We start from the raw sequence: 22,523 nt of genomic DNA on the forward strand, positions 1-22,523 counted from the left end.
CCCCTGTCTCAGCCTCCAGGTGCTGGGGTCATTTTGCCTTTTGGAGTGTTAATTTTTTCCTACCCTATTTACACCTGCTATGTGGCTCCCAAAACTAGAGAGCTGGGACTCTAACCTTTCACAGCTGCACAGATCTGTGCAACCAAGAGCTCACTTTAGAACACCTACTGGCTTCCTGAAACAAATGCCAAGAAATAGAAACAAAGGGATTGGGTTGTTACCAGTCTTACTGGTGGTCACAGAGATTTTTCTTTGCTTTGGGATTTTTTTCCCCCTTTTTTTAGGGGAGAGGAAAGAAAAAAAAAAAAAAGAAGGAAGGGTGAACAAATAAATGCAACCATGCTATTCAGTGTACACTATGTGGAAAATGAACCATGACATGGTCCAAAAACAGAATTACACCCTTCAGCTGGCTGAGAAACCATCACCCCTCAGTACAATACCTTAATGATAACAAGGGCCTGGCCGCTGTCCCTCAGCTCATCAGCTCAAGGCTAGCGCTCTACCACTTGATCCACAGCGCCACTTCTAGCTTTTTCGGCTGAGGAATCAAACCCAGGCCTCATGCATGCAAGGCAAGCACTCCACCACTGAGCCACCTTCCCAGCCCCAACAATAAATATTTTTTAAAAATAAAACACCTATTGGCAGTATTGTTCTGGATGGCAGTTCAAGGTTAACTTGGACAGGAAAGTTCACACCTCTTTATTCCTTTTTATTCCTTTTTATTCCTCATCCCCTTTTTAACCCCTGAGCTGGACACTGTGGCATGCACCTGCCCTTCACGCCATGTGGGAGGCCAAGACCGGGAGGATTCTGATATGAGGCCAGAAAAACCCCGCAGGACTCCGTGTCTCCACAGAGGAAAGCTGGGCACAGAATCCTACACACAACCAGTGAAAGATGGGGCCACTAGAGGAAGTCGGGGGTATCTCACCAGCCTAGCAAGCGAAAGTTCTGAGTTCAAACCCCAGTAGAACCCAAAAGAATCAAATATCCTACCCAGCTGAAATTAATATCAATGGACCTATTTTTGTGATAGTGAGCTGATAGGAACCTTTTAGCAAGCTATATAAAAGCAATATTCTTTTATTCAGCAACCTTCTTCCTAGAGTTAAGAAACTAAAGAGAACAAAACACTGAAAGGAAAATAAAACCAGCCACTAGCTGATAACACTTTCTACTTGCAGAAGCCAACCACAGGGGCTCTGGGAAACACCAATAGCACATCGCTACTGCTTACTTTTATTTCACTTATAATTTTTTGAAAGTACAAGGGGAAAAAAAAAATCACCCTTAATCTTACCCCTAGGCTAAAATCAATACACAATTTTCTTGACTACACAAGGAGCAGGCATTTCTGGCGGTCAATGTCACACAGTGTCTGGTGTTTAGACGTGGGACAGAACCCATGGCCTCATGCGCTGCGCTATGCCCTATGCCCTTCACTCCAAACCAATTTCGTTTCTGAGACAGGGTCTCACTAACTCTTCCTAGGAAGCTTCCAATTAGCGATTTCTTTGCCTCCACTTCCCTAGTAGCTGGGACTACAAGAATGTATTACCACATGTGGCCTTTTCAATATTTTATAACATATTATATAATATATATTTTATAAGATATAATAGTTTTCAATATTTTATAATCATACTATAAAAGCACGACCAGGTAAATCTCAAATTTTCTTTGTTATTATAAAGGGTTTAAAGGGTATATAGTTACATAACTTAGGTAATGAGTATATTTCTTTTTGGACGAAGTCAGCCCTTCCCTCTCTCTCCCCCAGTTTTTCCCTCCCATCCCCACCCACAAGTCATATGGTTTGTTTTCAGCATAGTGTCTAGTGAGTACCATGCTGCATTTGTTCACTCTTTGTCCCACCATTTCAAATTTATTCTTTTTTTTTTTTTTTGGGTCCAGTCGCGGGGCCTGAACTCTGGGCCTGGGCGCTGTCCCTCAGCTCTTCAGCTCAAGGCTAGCGCTCTACCACTTGAGCCACAGCGCCACTTCCGGCTTTTTTCTTTTTGCTTATGTGGTGCTGAGGAATCGAACCCAGGGCCTCGAGCATGCAAGGCAAGCGCTCTGCCACTGAGCCACCTTCCCAGCCCCTCAAATTTATCTTCTTAGAATATATTCCTAAAACACTCAGCCGGGCGCTGGTGGCTCAAGCCTATAATCCTGGCTACTCAAGGAGGCTGAGCTCTGAGGATTGTGGTTCAAAGCCAGCCTGGTAGGAAAGTCCATGAGATGCTTAACCATTAAGTGGCGCTGTGGCTCAAGTGGTAGAGTGCTTGCTTTGAGCTGAAGAGCACGGGGACAGCGCCCAGACCCAGAGTTCAAGCCCAAGACCAACAACAAAAAACCCTCCAAATTAATTACAATCAGTGATTTGGAGGAGGGGGTGGTATTTGTTTTTACAGACAGGAGAGTTCACCATGTTATCCAGGCCTAGAATTCCTGGGCTCAAATGACCCACTGGCCTCCACCTCCCCAACACTGGGGCTCCAGTGTGCGCCACACACAGCTGACCCAGGCACACACTGTCCCTCCCATCAATCAGGACAAGTACAATTTTCCAGGAGACAGAAGATTCTAAATCCTTCGAAGTGTCATGGTTTGCTGCCAACAAAATCAGCACACAGAAGTAATCGTGTTTGGCCATTTCCGTGAACACAGGAGTGGCAATGTTTTAAATCTAAATGAGTTACGTGACAGTTCCAAGAGGCACCTGCAGTGGAAGCCAGGGCTAGGGCTTGACTTCCCAAGAGCAGGGACCGGCTCCTGTGAAGCATGCACCCAACAAAGCCACGTGACGCCGAGCTAGCCGCTCAGGCCAGCATGCTTCTCTCCAGGACACAGAGTACGAATCGTGAGCAAGGTATCTTTTGACCAGAATGTCATTTGGTCACAATTTCCTCTCCTTTTATTTATGCTCTTTTTTTTTTTTTTTTGCTATACCAGGATGTGAACACAGAGCCTTGAGCGTGGCCAGGCTGACACTAGCATTTTGAACCACACCTCCAGCCTGGCTTTTTGCTAATTATTTTTAGAGATGGAGTCTCACAGATTTGTCTGCCCAGGCTGGCTTCAAACTGCTATCCCTCCAGGTCTCAGCTTCCTGAGTAGCTGGGATGACAGGCAGGAGCCACAGGTACCATGTATCCTTTTCTTTTTTTTTTTTGAATTTAAAAAAATAGTCTAACATTATTATTTTTATTTACAGTAGGTTTTAAAGAAATAAGTAATATTCTTTTCTTTTTTCTTTTTTGTCAGTCATGGGGCTTGAACTCTGATTCTGAGCCTGGGCGCTGTTCCTCAGCTGTTCAGCTCAAGGCGAGTGCTCTACCACTTGAGCCACAGCACCACTTCCGGTTTTTTTGTGGTTTACTGGAGCTAAGAATCTCACGGACTTTCCTGCCAGGGCTGGCTTTGAACTGTGATGCTCAGGTGGCAGCTTCCTGAGGATTACAGGCATGAGCCACCAGTGCCTGGCTAATATTCTTTTTTATTTTTTTCAAATTCTTTATTGTGATTGATTACATAATTTCCCAAATTTCACAGTATCGTGGGGTAGTGATGATTAGTTAACGTCACAAACACATTCTAACTTTCAACGTCTCCTTTAAAGTAGCTGCAGCCTTCTCAGATCACCCTAATCTAAGGGCCAAAGATCGCCCATTACAGCCTTGTCCGGGAATGTCTATATTAGGAGGCTGAGGAGTTCAAGACCAATGCAAGCAATCAATATAGCCAGGGCTTGTTTAAAAAAACTCATTAACCATATCGATCAAAAAACAGAACCCCTGAGGAAGAAGCCGGGAAACAGGCTGGGGGGACGGACCTGCAAGGAGCAGGATCTTCCTCCCAGAGCACCCACCTCCACAGGAGCCACGCCCCGAGTCGGCCACACCCGGGAGTGATGGCCAAGGCCAATCTGAGCCCCACGCTTCTCCCTCAGGCCCCTAAGCCAGCCTTCAGAGCCCAGCTCCCGTTTTTTAGCAGGGGTCATTGCCATCAACATAAAACTTTAATTTCCTGGTCGCCGGGGGCCTCCTGCGGGCGGCGGCAGGGCGCTCACGCACACTCTGCTCCCGCGTCCCTTCTGCTCCTGTGTGCGGAGCGGCGCCATCTTCTTTACTCTGCTTCCCTTCTCCTTGTTTCAGCCAAATCCCATCTGCTCTCCACCTTCCAGGAATCCTTCATAACTGAAGAATGGCGCTGTGGCAGGGGTGTTTTATTTCTAACTTTTTGTTGTTGCTGTTGTCTTGGACTTGTTTGGCAGGAAGGGAGTTAGATGTGTGGGTGCAGGCTGACGTTTCACTCTGGAATTACTAGGTGAAATGCTGGACTAGAAAATTTCAAACTGAACCAGGCGCCGGTGGCTCACGCCTGTCATCTAGCTAGGATGGAGGCTACTCATCCTAGCTACTCAGGAGGCTGAGATCTGAGGATGGCAGTTCAAAGCCAGCCCGGGCAGCCATGTTGATGAGCAGGGTGGTGCCTGCTACAAGAGCAAGCAAAAATTAGGCACATCAAGGCCCAGGTGCATGCCTGGGCAGGTGTGACACACTGTCTCAAAATAACCAATGCAAAAATGGGCTAGCATGGCTCAGCAGCAGGGTACCTCCTAGTAAGTGTGAAGCCCTATGTTCAAAACCCGAGTGTAAGGTCCGCCCCCGGATGGCAAGCAGACTCCACCCTCCTCGTAGCAAAGTCTCCACCTAGTACCTGCGTTACAGGCAACTGGGACACCTGGAAGACATCACATCTGCATCCGCTGAGGTCACATCTGAATTTGATGTGGCCACACCTTTCCCCGCCCATACCCTAGATAAGGCCTAGCCCAGGCCCAGACGCTCTCTTTCTCTCTGTTCATTTCTAGCTCTTGCTCTTCTTTTCTAGCTCTCTCTGCTCTCTCTCTGCTCTAGCTCTTTCCTCTCTCTTTCCCAGCCACGTGGAGTGCCAACCTTGCCTGGTCCCAGCAGGTCTACTGAATAAACCTACCCCTTACCTGAATACCATGTGCGTGCTGGTGCAGTTCTTACTCGGCTACCTCTTTTTAAAAACCTAACACCAAGGGAGGGAGGGAGGGGATGGTAGGGGGAAAACAATGGAGGGGGTAACAATGTTCAAGAGGAAGTGTACTCATTACCTCACTCATGCAACTGTAACCCTCTGTATAGTAGCTTTACAATAAAAAAAAAAAATACAATCATTAACATAATAAAAAAAAAAAAAAACCTAACACCGAGTACCAGTGGGTACCAGCTGGGCACCAGTGGCTCACCTCTATAATCCTAGCTACTCAGGAGGGGCTGAGATCTGAGGATTGAGGTTCAAAGCCAGCCCACACAGACAAGCCTAGAGATTCTTATCTCCCAATTCATCAACTAAAAGCCAAAGTGGAGCGTTAGTTCAAGTGGTAGAGCACTAGCCTTGAGTGGAAAAAGTTGAGAGACAGGCTGAGGTCCTGAGTCCAAGCCCCAGGACCAGCACAAAAAATAAAAACAATAAACCTTAATACCACTTTAAAAAAAATTCCACTACAGTACAATTAAACATGGCAAGTCACAAGGGAGAAGCAACAGCTAAGAAGGGTTTTACAAAGCAAGGGAAAAGCATTCTGGGTGAGATCTGAAGAGAAAAGCAGCCTCAGAGAAGAAACAGGTAACGTCACCAGATTTCAGATGGGAAGATTGATTCATTTCATTTACAAGGAATCAAGAGTTCTTACAAAAAAATAAAGGCAGCTACAATAAGTCTAAAGCCTCTAAGGACAGAACAGTTTGATTTTTTGGACTTGATCTGATTTCTTTGAATGTCTAGACCCGAAATGTATGTGTCTACAAGACACAGCCAGTGCAGGTCACAGGTTCACTGAGTACTGTTATTCATCTTTAATAAAGCTGGAAGTGTGGCTCAGGTGGCAGAGACCCACCTAGAAAGTGCAAGGCCTGAAGTTCAAGGCTCAGTACCACCTAGCAAGGAAGGGAGGGAGGGAGGGGGAGGGAAGGAGAGAAGATGAAGGAAAATCCTTTTTTCTGTGGCAAAAGAAAAAATGAATGGGAAGGAAAGACTTACACACATGGAAATTAATTTCCTCTCTGGGCAAAGTGGCATGTAATCCTCAGCACTTGGGAGGATGAATGGAGACCAGCCTAAGTTGACTTTGACTCAAAAAAATAATAATAACCTCATGGAGATCATGGTAGATCTAGAAGAGGATTCAAGGATACAAATCTCCTTTCTTCAGCTCTTAAAGAATTACTACAGGGCTGGGAAGGTGGCTCAGTGGTAGAGCACTTGCCTTGCATGCTTGAGCCCTGGGTTCGATTCCTCAGCACCACATAAGCAAAAAGAAAAAAGCGGGAAGTGGCGCTGTGGCTCACGTGGTAGAGTGCTAGCCTTGAGCTGAAGAGCTGAGGGACAGTGCCCAGGCCCAGAGTTCAGGCCCTACTACCAGACCAAAAAAAAAAAAAAGAATTACAAGTCAGGCATCAGTGGCTCACACCTGTCATTCTAGCTACTCAGGAGGCTGAGATCTAAGGATAACAGTTCAAAGCTAGCCCAGGCAGGAAAGTCCGTGAGACTCTTATTTCCAATAAACCACTAGAAAACAGGAAGTGGCGCTGTGGCTCAAGCGGTAGAGTGTTTGCCTTGAGCTGAAGAGCACAAGGACAGCACCCAAGCCCAGAGTTCAAGCCCCATGACAAACCAAAAAAAAAAAAAAAAAACCAACAGAACTACTACTACAAAAAAAAACAATTACCACAAGCCCAGTGCCAATGGCTCACACCTGTAATCCCAGCTCTTCAGGAGGTTGAGCTCTGAGGATTGAGGTTGAAACCTGCATGTCCAAGAAAGTCTATGTGCCTCTGATCTCCAATTAACTACCAAAAAGCCGGAAGTGGGGCTGTGGCTCAAGTGGTAGAGTGCCAGCCTTGAGAGAGAGAAAAAAAAAAAAAGGCCCTGAGTTCAAGTTCAAAGACCAGCACCAGATTTTTAAGAGAATTATTACAAAGGCTGGGTGTGATAGTGTACACCTACAGTGCCAACGTCTTGGGAGGCAGAGGTAGGTAGATCATGGTAGGTCAGACCCTGCCTGGAAAATAAATGAAAGGCAGAAGGGCTTGGAATATGGCTCCCGTGGTAGGAACTCCTGTCTAGAAAGTACAGTGCCCAGAATAGCTCAATCCCCACTGTGGAAACAAAGACCCAACGCAGTAGGGGAGCTCAGTGGTAGAGAGCGCCTCCTGGCATGCGTGAAAATGAAAAAAAAGGGAAAAAATACTATTATGTTAGATTTTACTAAGCAAACTAGACAAGAAAGCCCATACTACATTAATGACACAGAGGCCAGATCCTGGCTAGACAGGAATTGTTTGACTCACGCAGAATTATGCAAGTGCATAATTTCATTCACGTCTAAGAACTTTACACAATAACTCCTGTTTCCAGTTTGTCTGGAGCAGTCAGTTGGAGCCAGCTGTGGGCTGGCAGATTTTAACCCCTGGCTCTCTACAGTGAAAACAGGTTGGTTTTCTGTGTTTTGGTCCCTGTTCCCCCCTCCCCCTCCCCCCAGGCACAGCCTGTGCCCAGCACTTGCCACACGCAGCTAATCCCAGGCTCCTGATGAGATGCTGGTAGTTCAGAGAAATACTTGGGCCAGGTGCTGGTGGCTCACGCCTGTAATCCTAACTACTCAGAAGGTTGAGATCTGAGGATGGAGGTTGGAAGTGAACCTGGGCAAGAAAGCCCGGAGAATTCTTATCTCCAATTAACTACCAAAAAGCCAGACGTGGGGCTGTGGCTCAAGTGGTGGAACACTAGCCTTGAGCAAGAAAGCTCAGGAACAGTGCTCAGGCCCTGAGTTCAAGCCTTACGACTGGCAAGAGGGGGAAGGAGAATGGGGGGGGGGGTGCGTCTGGTCTGGGGTGGGCTAACCGCCTCATTACCAGGGGCAGGGCCTGCCCAGACACCAGGTTACTCCCAGCCCCATTCCCTTCCCCTCCATTCCAAGTGCCCCTGGGCTGTCTCCCCATTGCCGTGGTCCCACGCACAGCAGCCTGAACAACTCACAAGTCATCATTCAGGGACGGAACAGGAGAGTCCCTGACAGGGCAGAGAGTGAAGGCAGGAGGAACCTGCAGCCAGGTCTGATCAAAGGCTGCAGGGAGGGAAGGAGGGAAGGAGGGAGGGAGGGAGGGAGGGAAGAGAGGACAGGGAGTGTCCTAGGAAAAGCATCCCAGGCTCCAACGTTTTCATTTGAATTACAAATGATGTTAAAATAGCCAGACATTTTTATGTGTACTAAAGGAAGATGAGGATTTCTAAAAGACTGAGAAGTATTCATCTAAAAGAAAGGCAATAACCACCCTCAAGAGTCTAAGGAGCTATTCAAACCCAAGATTCTTATTTTCAACATCCATTATGCTAATTAACAAGCCATTTCATTTTCCACAGTGGAGACCCATTGCTAACACTTAGTATGCTAATCTGATCTGATCTAAAACCATTAAAACAGCAGAGACGTGAAATGGCGCTCTCTGGAGGGCAGCCCTTCAGATGAAATAAATCCCAGATGTCTATCGGGGAACCAACTTCTGATCAGGACAAGGGCCAGGCTGGTGTCCGGAGAGGCTAAAATCAACACACACAAAACCACCTTCCACTCTGCCTTAGGGTGCTTTCCAAGCAAAAGGAGGGGGGGTGATTATTCTGTGCAGCCACTATGCACGAGAGAAGCAGCTGAGATTCAAAATACACTACTTTAGAAAGAGCAGTATATTTTGTTTGGGGCCAGTACAGGGCCTTGAACCCAGGGTCTCAAGTTCTCACCCCACACTAAAGCCACACTTCTACGTCTAGCTTTTCATTGGTTAACTGGAGAATAAGCTCTTGGATTTTCTGCCTGGGCTGGCTACACACCTCAATCCTCAGATCTCAGCCTGAGTAGCTAGGAATACAGGTATGAGACCTCCATTACTCAGTTCCATGTTTTTATTTTTAAAAAGCAAAAGTCCTTGAACTCTGGATCCTCTTGCATAGAGCAGGAATCACAAGCATGCACCACCATATCTAGCCCTGGGGCTATGTGTACTGAGTGCTTTTTTTTTTTTTTCCCAGTGAGAATCTTAGAAAAGATTAGCATGGGCATATTCTGACCCAGATGCCTACTCTGAAATCAAGCTTTGCCATGACTTCAGTGACTGGATTTTTTTTTTCTTGATCTAATGAGAAAAAGGCAGGAACAAACCTCATGTGAAATTCAGGCAGATGTTCTCAGAAAAAAATCAAATTACATCCTCTGTAATCATCCCAGTAAAGTAGTCTACAGGAACTGAAAGGATAAAAAAGGTAGAGGGCTGGGAAGGTGGCTCAGTGGTAGAGCGCTTGCCTTGCATGCATGAGGCCCTGGGTTTGATTCCTTAGCACCACAGAAGCAAAAAGAGAAAAAAAGCCAGAAGTGGCGCTGTGGCTCAAGTGGTAGAGCACTAGCCTTGAGCTGAAGAGCTGAGGGACAGCGCCCAGGCTCAGAGTTCAGGCCCCACGACCGGACCCAAAAAAAAAAAAAAGGTGGAGGGGCTGAGAAGGTGGCTCAGTGGTTAAAGCGCTTGCCTTGCATGCCTGAGGCCCTAGGTTCGATTCCTCAGCACCACATAAGCAAAAAAGAAAAAAGCCGGAAGTGGCGCTGTGGCTCAAGTGGTAGAGCGCTAGCCTTGAGCTGAAGAGCTGAGGGACAGCGCCCAGGCCCAGAGTTCAGGCCCCATGACCGGACCCAAAAAAAAAAAAAAAAAAAGGTGGAGGACTGTTTTTACAGACAGTGGCAATCTCCTGACACCATGGCAGTCACGTGTACACAGTGTTAGGCATTCAAATATCCAACAAGGTGGCCACCACAGGTGATGCTCGCACTCCAAAGAAGGCCAAGGCGCCGTCAACACCACCACCCTTTGATACCGCTACCTTGGGCTGGTTAGTTTACTTGGGCTGGTTACGCTTCATCTATAAACCTTTTACCTATATATTCCCTCATCCCAAAAATGCCCCAAAATTCCAAACATTCGATCACCTCAAATGGGAAGTTACACCCCTTGAGCAATGAGGCATGACAGTCAAAATATACAGATATGCTGAGCACGGCCGAGTACACATTTAGTCCCATCAGCTTGGGAGGCAAGGTAGGAGAATAACTTGAGCCTCGTAGTTCAAGACTAGCGTGGGCAACAGGGTGAGATGTCTCTAAAAGACAAACAAATGTAAAGGAAAAATAAATGTGTGCCCTCAACTAGCACACAAAATTACCTTCAGACACCAAAGCCAAACATTAACAATTTTTTTTTTTTTTGCCAGTCATGGTGCCTGAACTCTGGGCCTGGGCACTGTCCCTCAGCTCTTCAGCTCAAGGCTAGCACTCTACCGCTTGAGCCACAGCACCACTTCCAGCTTTTTCTGCTTATGTGGTGCTGAGGAATCGAACCCAGGGCCTCATGCATGCAAGGCAAGCACTTTACCACTGAGCCACCTTCCCAGCCCCCATTAACAAATTTTGTTTGGACTTAGGTCTTGTGCCCAGCATGTCTCATCATACACGTGCAAATGTTCAAAATCCTAAAAGCACCCGAAGTCACGAGCATTTCAGATGCAGCACATCATGAGCATATGTACAACCCCTGAAACACCGTGAAGGAAGCTCAATCATCCCCGAGGACGCTGTCAGCGATGTCTGCACGCACAGCCACGAACGGCCGTACAGGGCAGGGAATGCTCGCTCTCCTTCTTGGGGAGAGCACGAGGAAACTGTTGGGGGTGAAGAGGCCAGGTATCTCCTGTTCACTCTCAGGTTTAACAGAACAATGCATGTGTGACATATGCCCAGAGAGGAGGAGACAGCAAGTATGACAAAGGAGGGGAGGGGGGATAGAGACGTGGTCACACGGTTTAAAGGACACGTGGGAGCCAACGAGTCCTACATCTAAGGCAGGCCGGTTCTGTCCCTCGGGTCTGGAGACGCAGGTCCAGCACGCCGGGGCTCCAAGCCAGACTGCAGACTCTTGTCTCTAACCAGAGGAAAACCAGAAGTGACACTGTGGCTGCACTGTGGCAGACTGCTAGCCTTGAGTGAAAGAGCTCAGGAACAGCGCACAGGCCCCAAGTTCAAACCCCACGACCGACCAAAAAAAGCTCCACCCAGGACTACAAGGGCAAGGATACAAAGGCTCTATTACAGGGCACTACTGTGATATCGAACTTTTCTGAAGTACAACTTAACAAAACCATGAGCCCCTGAAATTCAAACAGACAGACAGACAGACAGAGACAGCAAGACAATTGCACTTTCCTCCCGGCTTCATCAGTCTGTCCCACCAGTTTCGTGGAGCCAACTTCCAGCCGTCCACGCGGCTGCCGGCCCGCAAAGCTGCTTGGGGCTTCCTCCTGCACTGAGGACAAACTCTGACCAGCACCGAGACGCGCACCGCACCGCACCACGCCACGCCACGCCGGGAGGAAATGGTGTTGCTGTGTGTTCTCAGGGGGGAGAGGGGGAAGGGGTGGCATCCTGGCTGTCTACAAATATGACCCCTCCGTCAGGGCCTGCCTCCCTCAGTCTAAGCCTGTCCAGCCTGTCCGGCTCCCGGCTGAACCTGTGTCTGAATACCCGTGGATCGGCCTCCCACGTGCTGACGGAGAAGACCTGGTTGACTTCCACAGTCCCAAGGCCTTGACGCATGGGTTTTCCTGGCCCACGTGCTGCTCAGGTCTCCTAGACCCTAACATGAGTGCGGCTGGGGGAAGGCTACTTCCCAAGGCAGGTGCTGAGGACCGCGGGTGTTCCAACCATGGTCCACGGTCACCAGTGGATCCTAAGATGGCACTGGGAGTTGGGACCCGACTTGCACACACACAAAACGGCAGCCAGCTGCAGCACATGTATGAAACCTGGCACTGCGTGCCGGCGGGGAAAGCGGTGCTTCTTGGGCTTCGGTGGAGGCCGCAGCAGTCCACGCTGCTGAAGGTCAGGGTATAAAATGTGTCTCCGCCAGGCACCGCCATCTGGGTGTTTGAAAGCCACTGTGCTAGATGCTGAGCTGAGAAGCAAGAGAGCGAGAGGAAACAAGAGGAGGCCCAGCTGTCCCACTCCAAGAAACAACAGCCCCAGAACTGTGGGCTGAGGGACACGGCGGCAGGAGGCACAGGAACCAAACAGAAGGCGAGGTAAGAGCTGCCCGAGCACCAGACCCGGTCTGCGGTCTGCGTGCCTCTCCTGCTTAAGGCAAAACAAGCCCACAGCCGAGACACGAAAACCAGAATAACAAATGCTGGAGCTCTTGGAAGAATTACGGTCACTTACGTCTCATCAGCCACGCCTCAGGGGCCCTCGTGGAGCAGGGTTAGTACACGTCCAGGAGCAGGCTTACACACAACAAGAAGCATGCCGGTCTCCTCCCGCCATGCCAGCTGCGCGGAGCCGCCGGCCTCCCAGGCTCTGGCTGGTCATCTGCAGCTTTACGCTACTGGACCAGAAGTACTGAGCCCCAAATCCAAACTCTCAAAAACAAAGATGCACTTTTATTTTTCCAGTGCTGCTGGCCAGATAGGGTGCAAAAACCAATGAAGCCCAAGTGTTCAAGGCCAGCCTGGGCAACACAAAAACTTATCTCAAAAACAACTTGTGTGGGGGAGAGAGGGAGAACAATGCCGGCGCTGGTGGCTCACGCCTGTAACCCTAGCTATCTGGGAGGCTGAGATCTGAGGATGGCGGTTCAAAGCCAGCCTGGGCAGGAAAGTCCATGAGACTCTATCTCCAGTGAACCACAGAAAACTGCAAGTGGTGCTGGAGCTCAAGAAGAGCGCTCGCCTTGAGCTGAAGAGCTGAGCGACAGTGGCCAGGCCCAGAGTTCAAGCCCCACAACAACAACAACAAAAAAAAAAAAGAGCGAGCGAGAGAGCCAAGTTAGGAGAGACAATGTCCTAGAAGCATTGTGCTCATAACCTGACTTAGGAAATTATAACCCTTGATACAACCACTTAATGACAACTTTTTAAAGTTAAAAACAACATTAACAAACAGGCTTTTTTTTTTTTTTTTACAGTCCTGGGGCTTGAACTCAGGGCCTGGACACTGTCCCTGAGCCTCTTTTGTTCAAGGCTAGCACTTCACCACTTGAGCCACAGTGCCATTTCTGTCTTTTTCTGTGTATGTGGTACTGAGGAATCGAACCCAAGGCTTCCTGCATGCGAAGCACTCTACCACTGAGCCATATTCCCAGCCTGGCTTTTTTTTTTTTTGCTAGACCTGGCACTTGATTTCAGGGCCTGGGCACTGTCCCTAAGCCTCTATGTACTCAAGTTAAGCACTCTACCACATGAACCACAGCGCCACTTGCAGCTTTTCTGAGTAGCTTATTGGAGACACCAGTCTCACTGGGACTTTTCTGGCTGGGCTGGCTTCAAACTGCGATTCTCAAATCTCAACCTCCTCAGCAGCTAGGATTACAGGCGTGAGCCACTGGCACCTGGCTAACAAATAGCTTTCAATCTAAGTGAGGAAATCAAAAGCTTTACAAGGGCCAGAATGCCAGTAGCTCACCTCTGTAGTGCTAGCTACGCAAGAGACTGAGATCTGAGAATCCCAATTCAAAGCCAACCTGGGTAGGAAAGCCTATGAGACTCTTACCTCCAATGAACCCCCAAAAAGCCAGAAATGGAGCTGTGGATCAAAGTGGTAGAGGGCCAGTCATGAGCACAAAAGCTTAGGGATAGCTCCCAGACCCTGAGTTCAAGCCCCAGGACTAGCATACAAAAATAAATAAATACATACATACATAAAATAAAAGCACAACAAGGTTTTATAATCCAGGAGATACAAAAATAAAGAAAAATATTTTGCAAACATAGTAAGACAAGGCTTTGTGCAACACATCGGTATAAAATGCCCTGCTCCCCCCCCCCCCCCACTGAAAAACACCAGGAGGATCGCCGCCCACAGAGACACCATGCGCAAAGCACATGCCTGCGTTCTCATTAAGAACCTTCCAGGACTGCTCTGGCTGCTGATGAAATCAATGTCTCCTGAGCCGTAGCATGATTATTTTAAGTAAATTTATTCCTCCCAGGTCACCCAGATAAGCGACTATTGTACAATTACAAAACCACCCTTTTACTATTTACTGTAGCCCGCAGAGTACTATGGAGATATTTCTTTTATTCCTTGCTATGCGTAGGAACCCTAGGGCTCTCAGGTAGTATAGACTCAAGTCATAATAGGCACTGTTCCCTTCAAAACACTGGAATAGCATCCTCAAAATGACCCAAGTTTTCCATTCTCCAGGAGCCAAAGGAAAGTGGAAAGAATCATTTAGGTCACTTCAAGGCACTGGGGAGCTGATCTCAGGGACTGGAAAGAATATTTTTGTGTTTGCAACAAGACACCCAAATCAGATTACATGCACAGGCTTTTTCAAAGTGTTGGGGAGAATGTTAATCACCTCTAAAGTGTAAGAGCAATTTACAACAAAAGCCACAACAGAATTAATCTAGGGCAGAGAAAGATGAGTCGGGTTGAGCCTGCCTGGATAAATCTAAGAAATCTACAAGAAGACATTAAACTTAAGGTTCAGTGCCATCTGTAAGAGGTATGAATGTTCGCAGACTTACATAACAATACCTCATTATCACATTAGGATAGAAAACACCATGCCTGTGTTCTGAGCTCTGAACTTAATAGTGGCTGGCATACAGAACAGATGGTAAGAAAATCCTCTCGAAAGTAGCTGGGGTGAGGGCAGAGCTGCCAGGTAGAACCCTTGCCTAGCATCTCTGGGGAGATCCAGAAAAAGAAGGAAAAAAGCAGGGGCTAGGAAGGTGGCTCAGTGGTAGAGCGCTTGCCTTGCATGCATGAGGCCCTGGGTTCGATTCCTCAGCACCACATAAACGGAAAAAGCCAGAAGTGGCGCTGTGGCTCAAGTGATATTGCTAGCCTTGAGCTGAAGAGCTGAGGGACAGCGCCCAGGCCCAGAGTTCAGGCCCCATGAGGAAGGAAGGGAGGGAGGAAGGAAGAGAATATTCCAGACTACAGCCCATCGGGCCTCTCAGCTCACAGGTGGTGGATTCTGTGCACCGCCTGGGGGCCTGGTGCCCCAGGGAGCAGGCCTCTCCCAGGGCAGAGGGCAGCGGCCTCCATGCCAGGCTGGCCCCGCACAGCACCGATCCTGTCCCACACCGAGACCCACACTGTGAGACAAGGCCTTGCGACCAAGCCCACGCACGCCAGGAAGCCTGCTGCCCTCATCCGTTTCTTCCTTCTGATGGGACTGGGTGGAGCGCAGCCCTGGGCTGGCCAGGCCGGTGCTCGGCACAGGAGCCCACCTCTTCATCATCAATGCGCGCATCCTGTGTTCACACACCTCGGCCATTGCCCTGCGCAATACTACACACACAAAGCCATCCTGAATCCAAACAGTGGTAGAAAACTTGACTTGGGGGGGGGGGGGAAGGAAGGGAGGGAGGGAGGGAGGGAGGGAGGGAGGGGAGGGATTCTTTCACTGCACACACAGAAGGGTTTATCACTATTTCTGCTTTTCGCTGGTACAAACAGTATTTGGTTTCATGGATTTTTAGCTGAATTGGGGTATTGCAGCGTGAAAACACCAACGTACGTGAAACTTCAACTTTCACATTCGGCGAAGCCTGAGGATAGCTCCTCAAAAGTCATCCACGAGCCCTGCGGTGGCTGCAGGGGCATGAACGCGGTTTTTGGGAGGATCCCGGGCAGCCAGCTGCCTCTCCCTAGCTGCGTCCTGGGGAAGAACTGGCCAGAACTTCAATTCCCCAGTGGAGAAGAGCGGCTCACCAACCCGCAGGCGGACAGAGCCCTCACAAACCAAACGCTTTCTAGCTCACACCTGTAATCCTCAACTGCCCAGGGGGCAGAGATCTGAGGATAGCTGTTCAAAGCCAGCCTGGGCAGAACAGTACATGAGAATCTAAACTCCAGAAACAGCCAGAAGTAGAGCTTTAACTCAAGGGGTAAGCATGCCAGCCCTGACCAGAAAAACCTATGCCACAGTGCTCAGACCCGGAGGTGAAGTTCCAGCACTGACACCCAAAACAACTTTTTTCTTGGCATTCAGCGCTTAGAAAGAGCAGAGCGAAGCCAGGCACTGGTGGCTCACGCCTGTAATCCTAGCTACTCAGGAGGCTGAGATCTGAGGATCGCAGTTCCTAGCCAGCCCAGGCAGTAACATTCGTGAGACTCTTATCTCCAATAAACCACCAGAAAACCAGAAGTGGTGCTGTGACTCAACTGGTTGAGCGCTCGCCTTGAGCTGAGACCTCATGGACAGTACCCAGGCTGAGTTCAAGACACTTGCTTCCTCCTAGCCTTCACAACTGTCTTATTCCTCACCCCAAGAAAGCTCTTGGATGACTTTCCTCCATCTCAATTTCTGACATCAAACAACCAAAGCCTGTTTATGTCAACTTCTATGGACAACTTGAGAATATTCCTCCCAAGCCTTACTGCACTGATGGTGGGAATGTAACGAGCACAGCCACTCAGGTCAGCAGTCCGCAGGTTCCTCAAAAACTAAAACACAGACCTTCCCTACGACCCAGCTATACCACTCCTGGGCATCTACTCAGAACAGCACAGCCAAGATACTGTAAAGACACACTTGCAGGGGCTGGGAAGGTGGCTCAGTGGTAGAGTGCTTGCCTTGCATGCATGAGGCTCTGGGTTCGATTCCTCAGCACTACATAAGCAGAAAAAACCGGAAGTAGCACTGTGGCTCAAGTGGTAGAGCGCTAACCTTGAGCTGAAGAGCTGAGGGACAGCGCCCAGGCCCAGAGTTTAGACCCCCACGACCAGACCAAGAAAAAAAAGGACACACTTGCACACACATATTCATTGTTGCACTATTCACAATAGCCAAGTTGTAGACACAGCCCAGATGCCCTGGAACCAAAAATGTGGTACCTGGGGCTGGGAAGGTGGCCCAGTGGTAGAGTGCTTGCCCTGCATGCATGAAGCCCTGGGTTCCATTCCTCGGTACCACATACACAGAAAAGGCTGGAAGTGGCGCTGTGGCAAGTGGTAGAGTACTAGCCTTGAGCAAAAGAAGCTCAGGGACAGTGCCCAGGCCCTAAGTTCAAGTCCCAGGACTAGAGAGGGAAAAAATGTGGTACCTATACACAATGAGATTATACACAGCCATTAGAAAGAATAGTATTATGTCCTTTGTAGGGAAATGGATGGACCTAGAACAAATCATATAAGTGAGGTAAGCCAGGCTCAGAGAGACAAACTGTATGTTTTCTCTCATATGCAGAAGCTAGATCTAAAATACACTGGGACATGATAAATTATACACGACTCTAGACACTCACACACAGTGAGACCAAGGAGGATACTCTTTTTTTTTTTTGGTATGTTTATTGTAAAAATGCTGTACAGAGGGGTTACAGTTACATGAGCAAGGGCATGAGTACCAAGGAGGGTACTCTTAGAAGAGGAACACAAAGGCACAATGCCTATGTGCATCTGATCACATTAAATAATATGTATACAAATGAGCTCCAGGAAATGGAAACAAGAAGTTTTATCTTTGTTGGTGTTTTCGTTTTATTTTTGTGTATTGTTTGTTCATTTATCTGTCTTTGGGAGGGTAAGGAGAAGTGGAGGGACAAAGGATGAACACTGCAGAAGTGATACTCACTAGACACGAAGTTGAAAATAAACTATACAAAGAGTACATTCCTTCCAGCCAGGCACCGGTGGGCTGAGAGATCTGAGGATCACGGTTCAAAGCCAGCACGGGCAGGAAACTCCGTGAGACCCTTATCTCCAATAAACCACTAGAGAACCGGAAGTGGCGCTGTGGCTCAAGTGGTAGAGCGCTCGCCTTGAGCTGAAGAGCACAGGGACAGAGCCCAAGCCCAGAGTTCAAGCCCCACGACCGACCAAAACAAAACAAAAAATATTCCTTCCAGATCTCTGAAAAGAAGTTGCAAAGGAAACAGATAGCCACAGGTTAGCATGCGAGCTCCAACATGCAAGACAGCAGGTAAAATGCGAGTTCTAGGCACCGATGGAAAGCCTGCCTCTACTGTTCTTGGTCCAGGGTCCACCCCCACCTCCGCAGCAAAGCGCAAACAAAAAAGGTTTCTGGTACTCAACAATAAAAACAAGGTTGTCAAGCTGTAACCTCTGTGAAAAGCCACTGAAAATCATCGGTCCACGTCACACTACTCTCTCGTGAGAGGCACGCGGTTTGAATACAGCACAGGAGACGAGGACAGGTCAACGCGCCTGCACAGCACATCCTTTATGAAAACAAACACGCCAGACTTACGTTTCTCATCGTCGGCGTGCACCAGAGACGCAGCCCTGGACAGCACATCCAGTGGGGTCTCCATTCCTGGTCAAGCCTACGGGAGAGAAAAAGAGAATTCAGATGTCTTGGAGCTGACCGAGTACTGGGGACACAGATGGGGGCCTACACGCGGACCAATATGAGAAGAGTTCTAGTCCTCGACAGGACGATTCTTCCACCGCATGCCAATCAATCTTCTAAGGAGAAAATTCTTCCCAACTGAGCAAACAGGAAGACTGGGTCCAGAGAGAGAACAAGGATAAATCCGTTCTGTCTACTCAGTAAACTATCCCCAGGAAGCAGTTCACGTCAGAACAAAAAGAAGGGGGAATGCGTCTATCCACGCGTTATTTGTGTGTATTTAATTGTTTCTGTGCAGGAATCCTCCATAAACACCAGCTTGGGAAACAAAGGTCCTCTATGAGAGAAAGGTCACATCAGGCTGAGACTGCTGAGGTGTATTTACTAGCTATCACAGAAACACTCTGACCGGGCCTGTCGGGTCTCCCAGCTCCTCCGGGGTCGCCCTGGGGGCTGGAGCACGAGAGGGCCTGGGAAGACTGGGCAGGTGCGGCCCAGCCCACAGCGGTGAGCTGTGAGGAGCTGCAGGAATTTTACAGGCCAGTTCAAAGGCATCTGCAGTCCAAGGAGCCTCTAGACTTCTCTGTGCTACCCTCAGAACCCAGCACTGATGAGGAGTGCGGCATCAGGCAGGAAGGCAGGAAGCGGTCCACTCCTACTGTGACAATGATTCTGCCTTGTCTGCCGAGCGAGGGCTTTCCTGGGCGCTACGCCACCCGCCCACAACACCATGTTGTTTAATATGACTGCATTTTTAACTCTGTTTCCTTAGATTACAGCATAACTACAAAAGCCAAAAATGTAAGTGATCTAAAGTTGGAGGACACCAGGAGCTGGTGGCTCACACCTGTAACCCTAGCTACTCAGCCACCAAATTTTCCACCAAAAAGAAGTAGAACTGTGTCTCAAATGGTAAAGTGCCAGTCTTGAGCAAAAAAGCTAAGGGACAGCGCCCAGGGCCCTGAATTCAAGCCCCCGTATTGGTGCACGCACACACGCACTCAGGCACACACATACAATTCCCAAAGTTAGGACAGGAGGAAAGGGACCAGGGCAGGCGTGGGCTCGCTTTCACATGCATGAAGGAGCCACGGAAATCTCTGAGCAGAGAAGTAACTGGTTGGTCCACATGGTCAAATCATCCTGGCAGCATCGCAGAGAGCAAAGCAGAGCTGGGAAGCGTGGCCTGGCGGAATGACGGCGCTAGAGACACAGGCGCCGGCTCAGAGGGCGACGAGGGTGCGCAGAGAAAAGAGAAGGTGGGAACACCGTCCACGCGGGTGCAGAGTCAAAGATGGCGGGGTGTGGGGAACACAGCAGCAGCAAACCCGAAGGAAAAATGATCTTCTTAACCAGAAAGAAGGGGACGAGTAACAACCGAGGGATGAGAAAAGCCAGGCATGGCGGGGCGCCTGTAATCCCAAAACCAGGGAGGTCGAGGCAGGAGCACTTCCAGTCAAGGGCAGCTTGGACTACAGGGCAAGAGCTTGACTCAAAATTATTCTCTGTGAAACTGAAAATGACAGCTCCTGATGTAAGAACGCAGCCAGGTCCAGAACTGGCTGGCAGGAAAGCTTTGCTGAGCTCACAGGAATTGTGCCTTGTCACCCAAACCAATTTCCTATGCAGGCAAGACCAGGGTTCAGAGTCAGGATTTCTAGTGAGTCATTACTGACACAAACACTATATACCATGCTTGGCCCACAGTTCTTATGAAGCCCAAGGACAAAAATTTTTCAAAACTCTGAACCTAGCTGGGTGCCAGTGCTTCACGCCTGGAATCCTAGCTACTCAGGATGTCAAGATCTGAGGATCACAGTTCAAAGCCAGAAAACTCCATGAGACACTTACCTCCAATGAACCACCACAAACCCACCACAAAAGTGAGAAGTGGAGCTATGGCTCGAGTGTTGGCCTTCACACCAGAGCTCAGGGACAGTGCCCCAGGCCCTGAGCTTAAGACCCAAAAATCAAACACAAAAAATATAAAACAAGGAAAGAGCTTAACATATGCCATAAATTAGGCAAATTGTTCACAGAAGCAAAGCATCAAAGTGTGACTGTAGCACAGAAGACTGGTGAACTCTGCTGATTCAGGCATGGTGGCGTCTACACCCCCTTCCCAAGCACCTTCGGCTCAAAGTGGACAGACGAGAGCAGACGTGTTTGTTAAGGCCCAGCTGTAAAGCACCAGCCATGTAACTGCAATCTGTAATAAAGCCAACAATCACTGGGTTTAGCTAAGAAAATGCAGTGGAGGCTGAAGGCAAAGGAGGTGGAGGTAGTCAGTAATCTCAAGGATACTCAAAAACACAGGACAAATAGAAATAGGCCAGACACAGAGGAGAGGGAAGACTCAAGGCATCACCAGAGAGGGGCACTTGCTAGCATGCACAGGTCCTGGTTACACCCCCAGCACCACCACAGGGGAAAAAAGTTTATCTTAAAATTAAACAGTGTGAGCCGGGCACTGGTGGCTCACATCTGTCATCCTAGCTACTCAGAAGGCTGAGATCTGAGGATCACGGTTCAAAGCCAGCTCGGGCAGGAAAGCCCGAGAGACTCTTATCTCCAATAAACCACTAAAAAAACCGGAAGTGACTCTGTGGCTCAAGTGGTAGAGCGCTTGCCTTGCATGCATGAGGCCCTGGGTTCAATTCCTCAGCACCACATAAGCAAAAAGAAAAAAGCCAGAAGTGGTGCTGTGGCTCAAGTGGTAGAGCACTAGCCTCACAGTTCAAGCCCCACGGCCAACAAAAAAAAAAAAATTAAACTTTGTGTGCTGTCATGAAAGAGAGTTCCCTGACAGCAAAAAGACCTGTGATGCTCCCAGAAGACACTTCAAAGGTTTTATTCCACAAAGAACAGTGGCCCATGTTAATGCCAGCGCTTGGGAGGCTAAGACATGAAGACACATGTTCAAGGGCAGCCTAGCCAGACCATCTCCAAAAGCCAAACAAAACCACGGTTCCTAAGCCCCTCCCCCAGCCAGTCCCGTCTCTCCCCCCACCTTCTCTGACCCGCCTTCCGCCTTCCATCGGGATCACACTGAACGTTGCCAGCTCCTCTCCCAGCACGGTCATGCTGGGTTAAGCAAGGGCAGGGGGACAGGCAGGAGCTCTGGGAATGGAGCCCCAGCCCACACAGACGGAAACTGGGAACCCTTGTTAGGAGGCGGAAGGAGCCGCAGTAGTAGGGGCAGAGAGGAGAGGCTGAGGAGAGCTGAAGGACCTGACAGGTGCACCCGGGTGCAGACTTCTGCTTAGGAAGACTTGTCCCAAGGGGTGAGGCCAGAAGTTTCTGGAGGCTTCCCAGTAGGAAGCAGGTGTGAGACGAGAACAAAAGCCACAGAACAATAGCCCAGGTGGCAGCAGGGGGCAGGGGGCAGGGACCGGTGCTGTCCGCCCAAAAGAACTAAGCAAATAAGACTTGGGAGATAACAGTGATAAAAACAAAAGGTCTGCTGGATCCTGCGCTGTACTGATAGCAGGCCTGAAGGCTTCCCGGCTACTGATAGGAGCAGATGCTAAAGGCCTCTGGGTTTGTGGGATGATTATCTCCACCGACTGCCGTGAGTTTGACGCAAGGGGTGGACACCTTCTAACTTCGTGGTCTTGGGAAATTTCCTCTGCCCCACCTGTAAAATGGAGACAAGGAGCACCTCTTCCCTCACAGGTGCTGGGAGACAGGAGTGGGCTGGCTCTCGAGGTGTGAGGGTCACTATTTGGGCATTTGCCAGCCACCGTGAGGCCCTGAGGTCAGTATGGCTCCCTCCCCACAGAACATCATTGAGCTGGGCAGGGCAGCACACACACTGAATCCCAGCTCTCAGGTGGAGGCAGGAGATTGGAGTTCTAGGAAAGGGTAGTGCAGGTGTGGCCAAGTGGAACAGCAATAGGCTTGAGAAAAAGAAAGAAAGAAGGAAAGAATTCTAGGCCAACTTGTGCTGCATAGTGACAGGGCCTCAAAAAATTAGTATAAAAAGTGATTATAAATCGGGCACTGATGGCTCACGCCTGTAATCCTACTCAGAGGTTCCAAGTCATTAGGGACAGGTAAGTCCATGAG

General features: G+C 49.0%; 1 protein-coding gene across 1 annotated transcript in view; it reads right to left on the bottom strand.

Annotated features, from left to right (window-relative positions):
* Vgll4 (vestigial like family member 4) overlaps positions 1–22,523 on the bottom strand; it is an 88,765-nt gene that overhangs the window by 60,504 nt on the left and 5,738 nt on the right. Inside the window, exon 2 of the mRNA XM_042679889.1 lies at positions 18,354–18,429. Within this exon, the coding sequence (XP_042535823.1) occupies positions 18,354–18,417 (64 nt within the window). The 5' untranslated portion in view covers positions 18,418–18,429. The remainder of the gene's footprint in view (positions 1–18,353; positions 18,430–22,523) is intronic.

This window comes from Dipodomys spectabilis, unplaced genomic scaffold (assembly GCF_019054845.1).
Source record: "Dipodomys spectabilis isolate Male_0828 unplaced genomic scaffold, ASM1905484v1 ptg000054l, whole genome shotgun sequence".
In the NCBI taxonomy this organism is placed as follows: Eukaryota; Metazoa; Chordata; class Mammalia; order Rodentia; family Heteromyidae; genus Dipodomys; species Dipodomys spectabilis.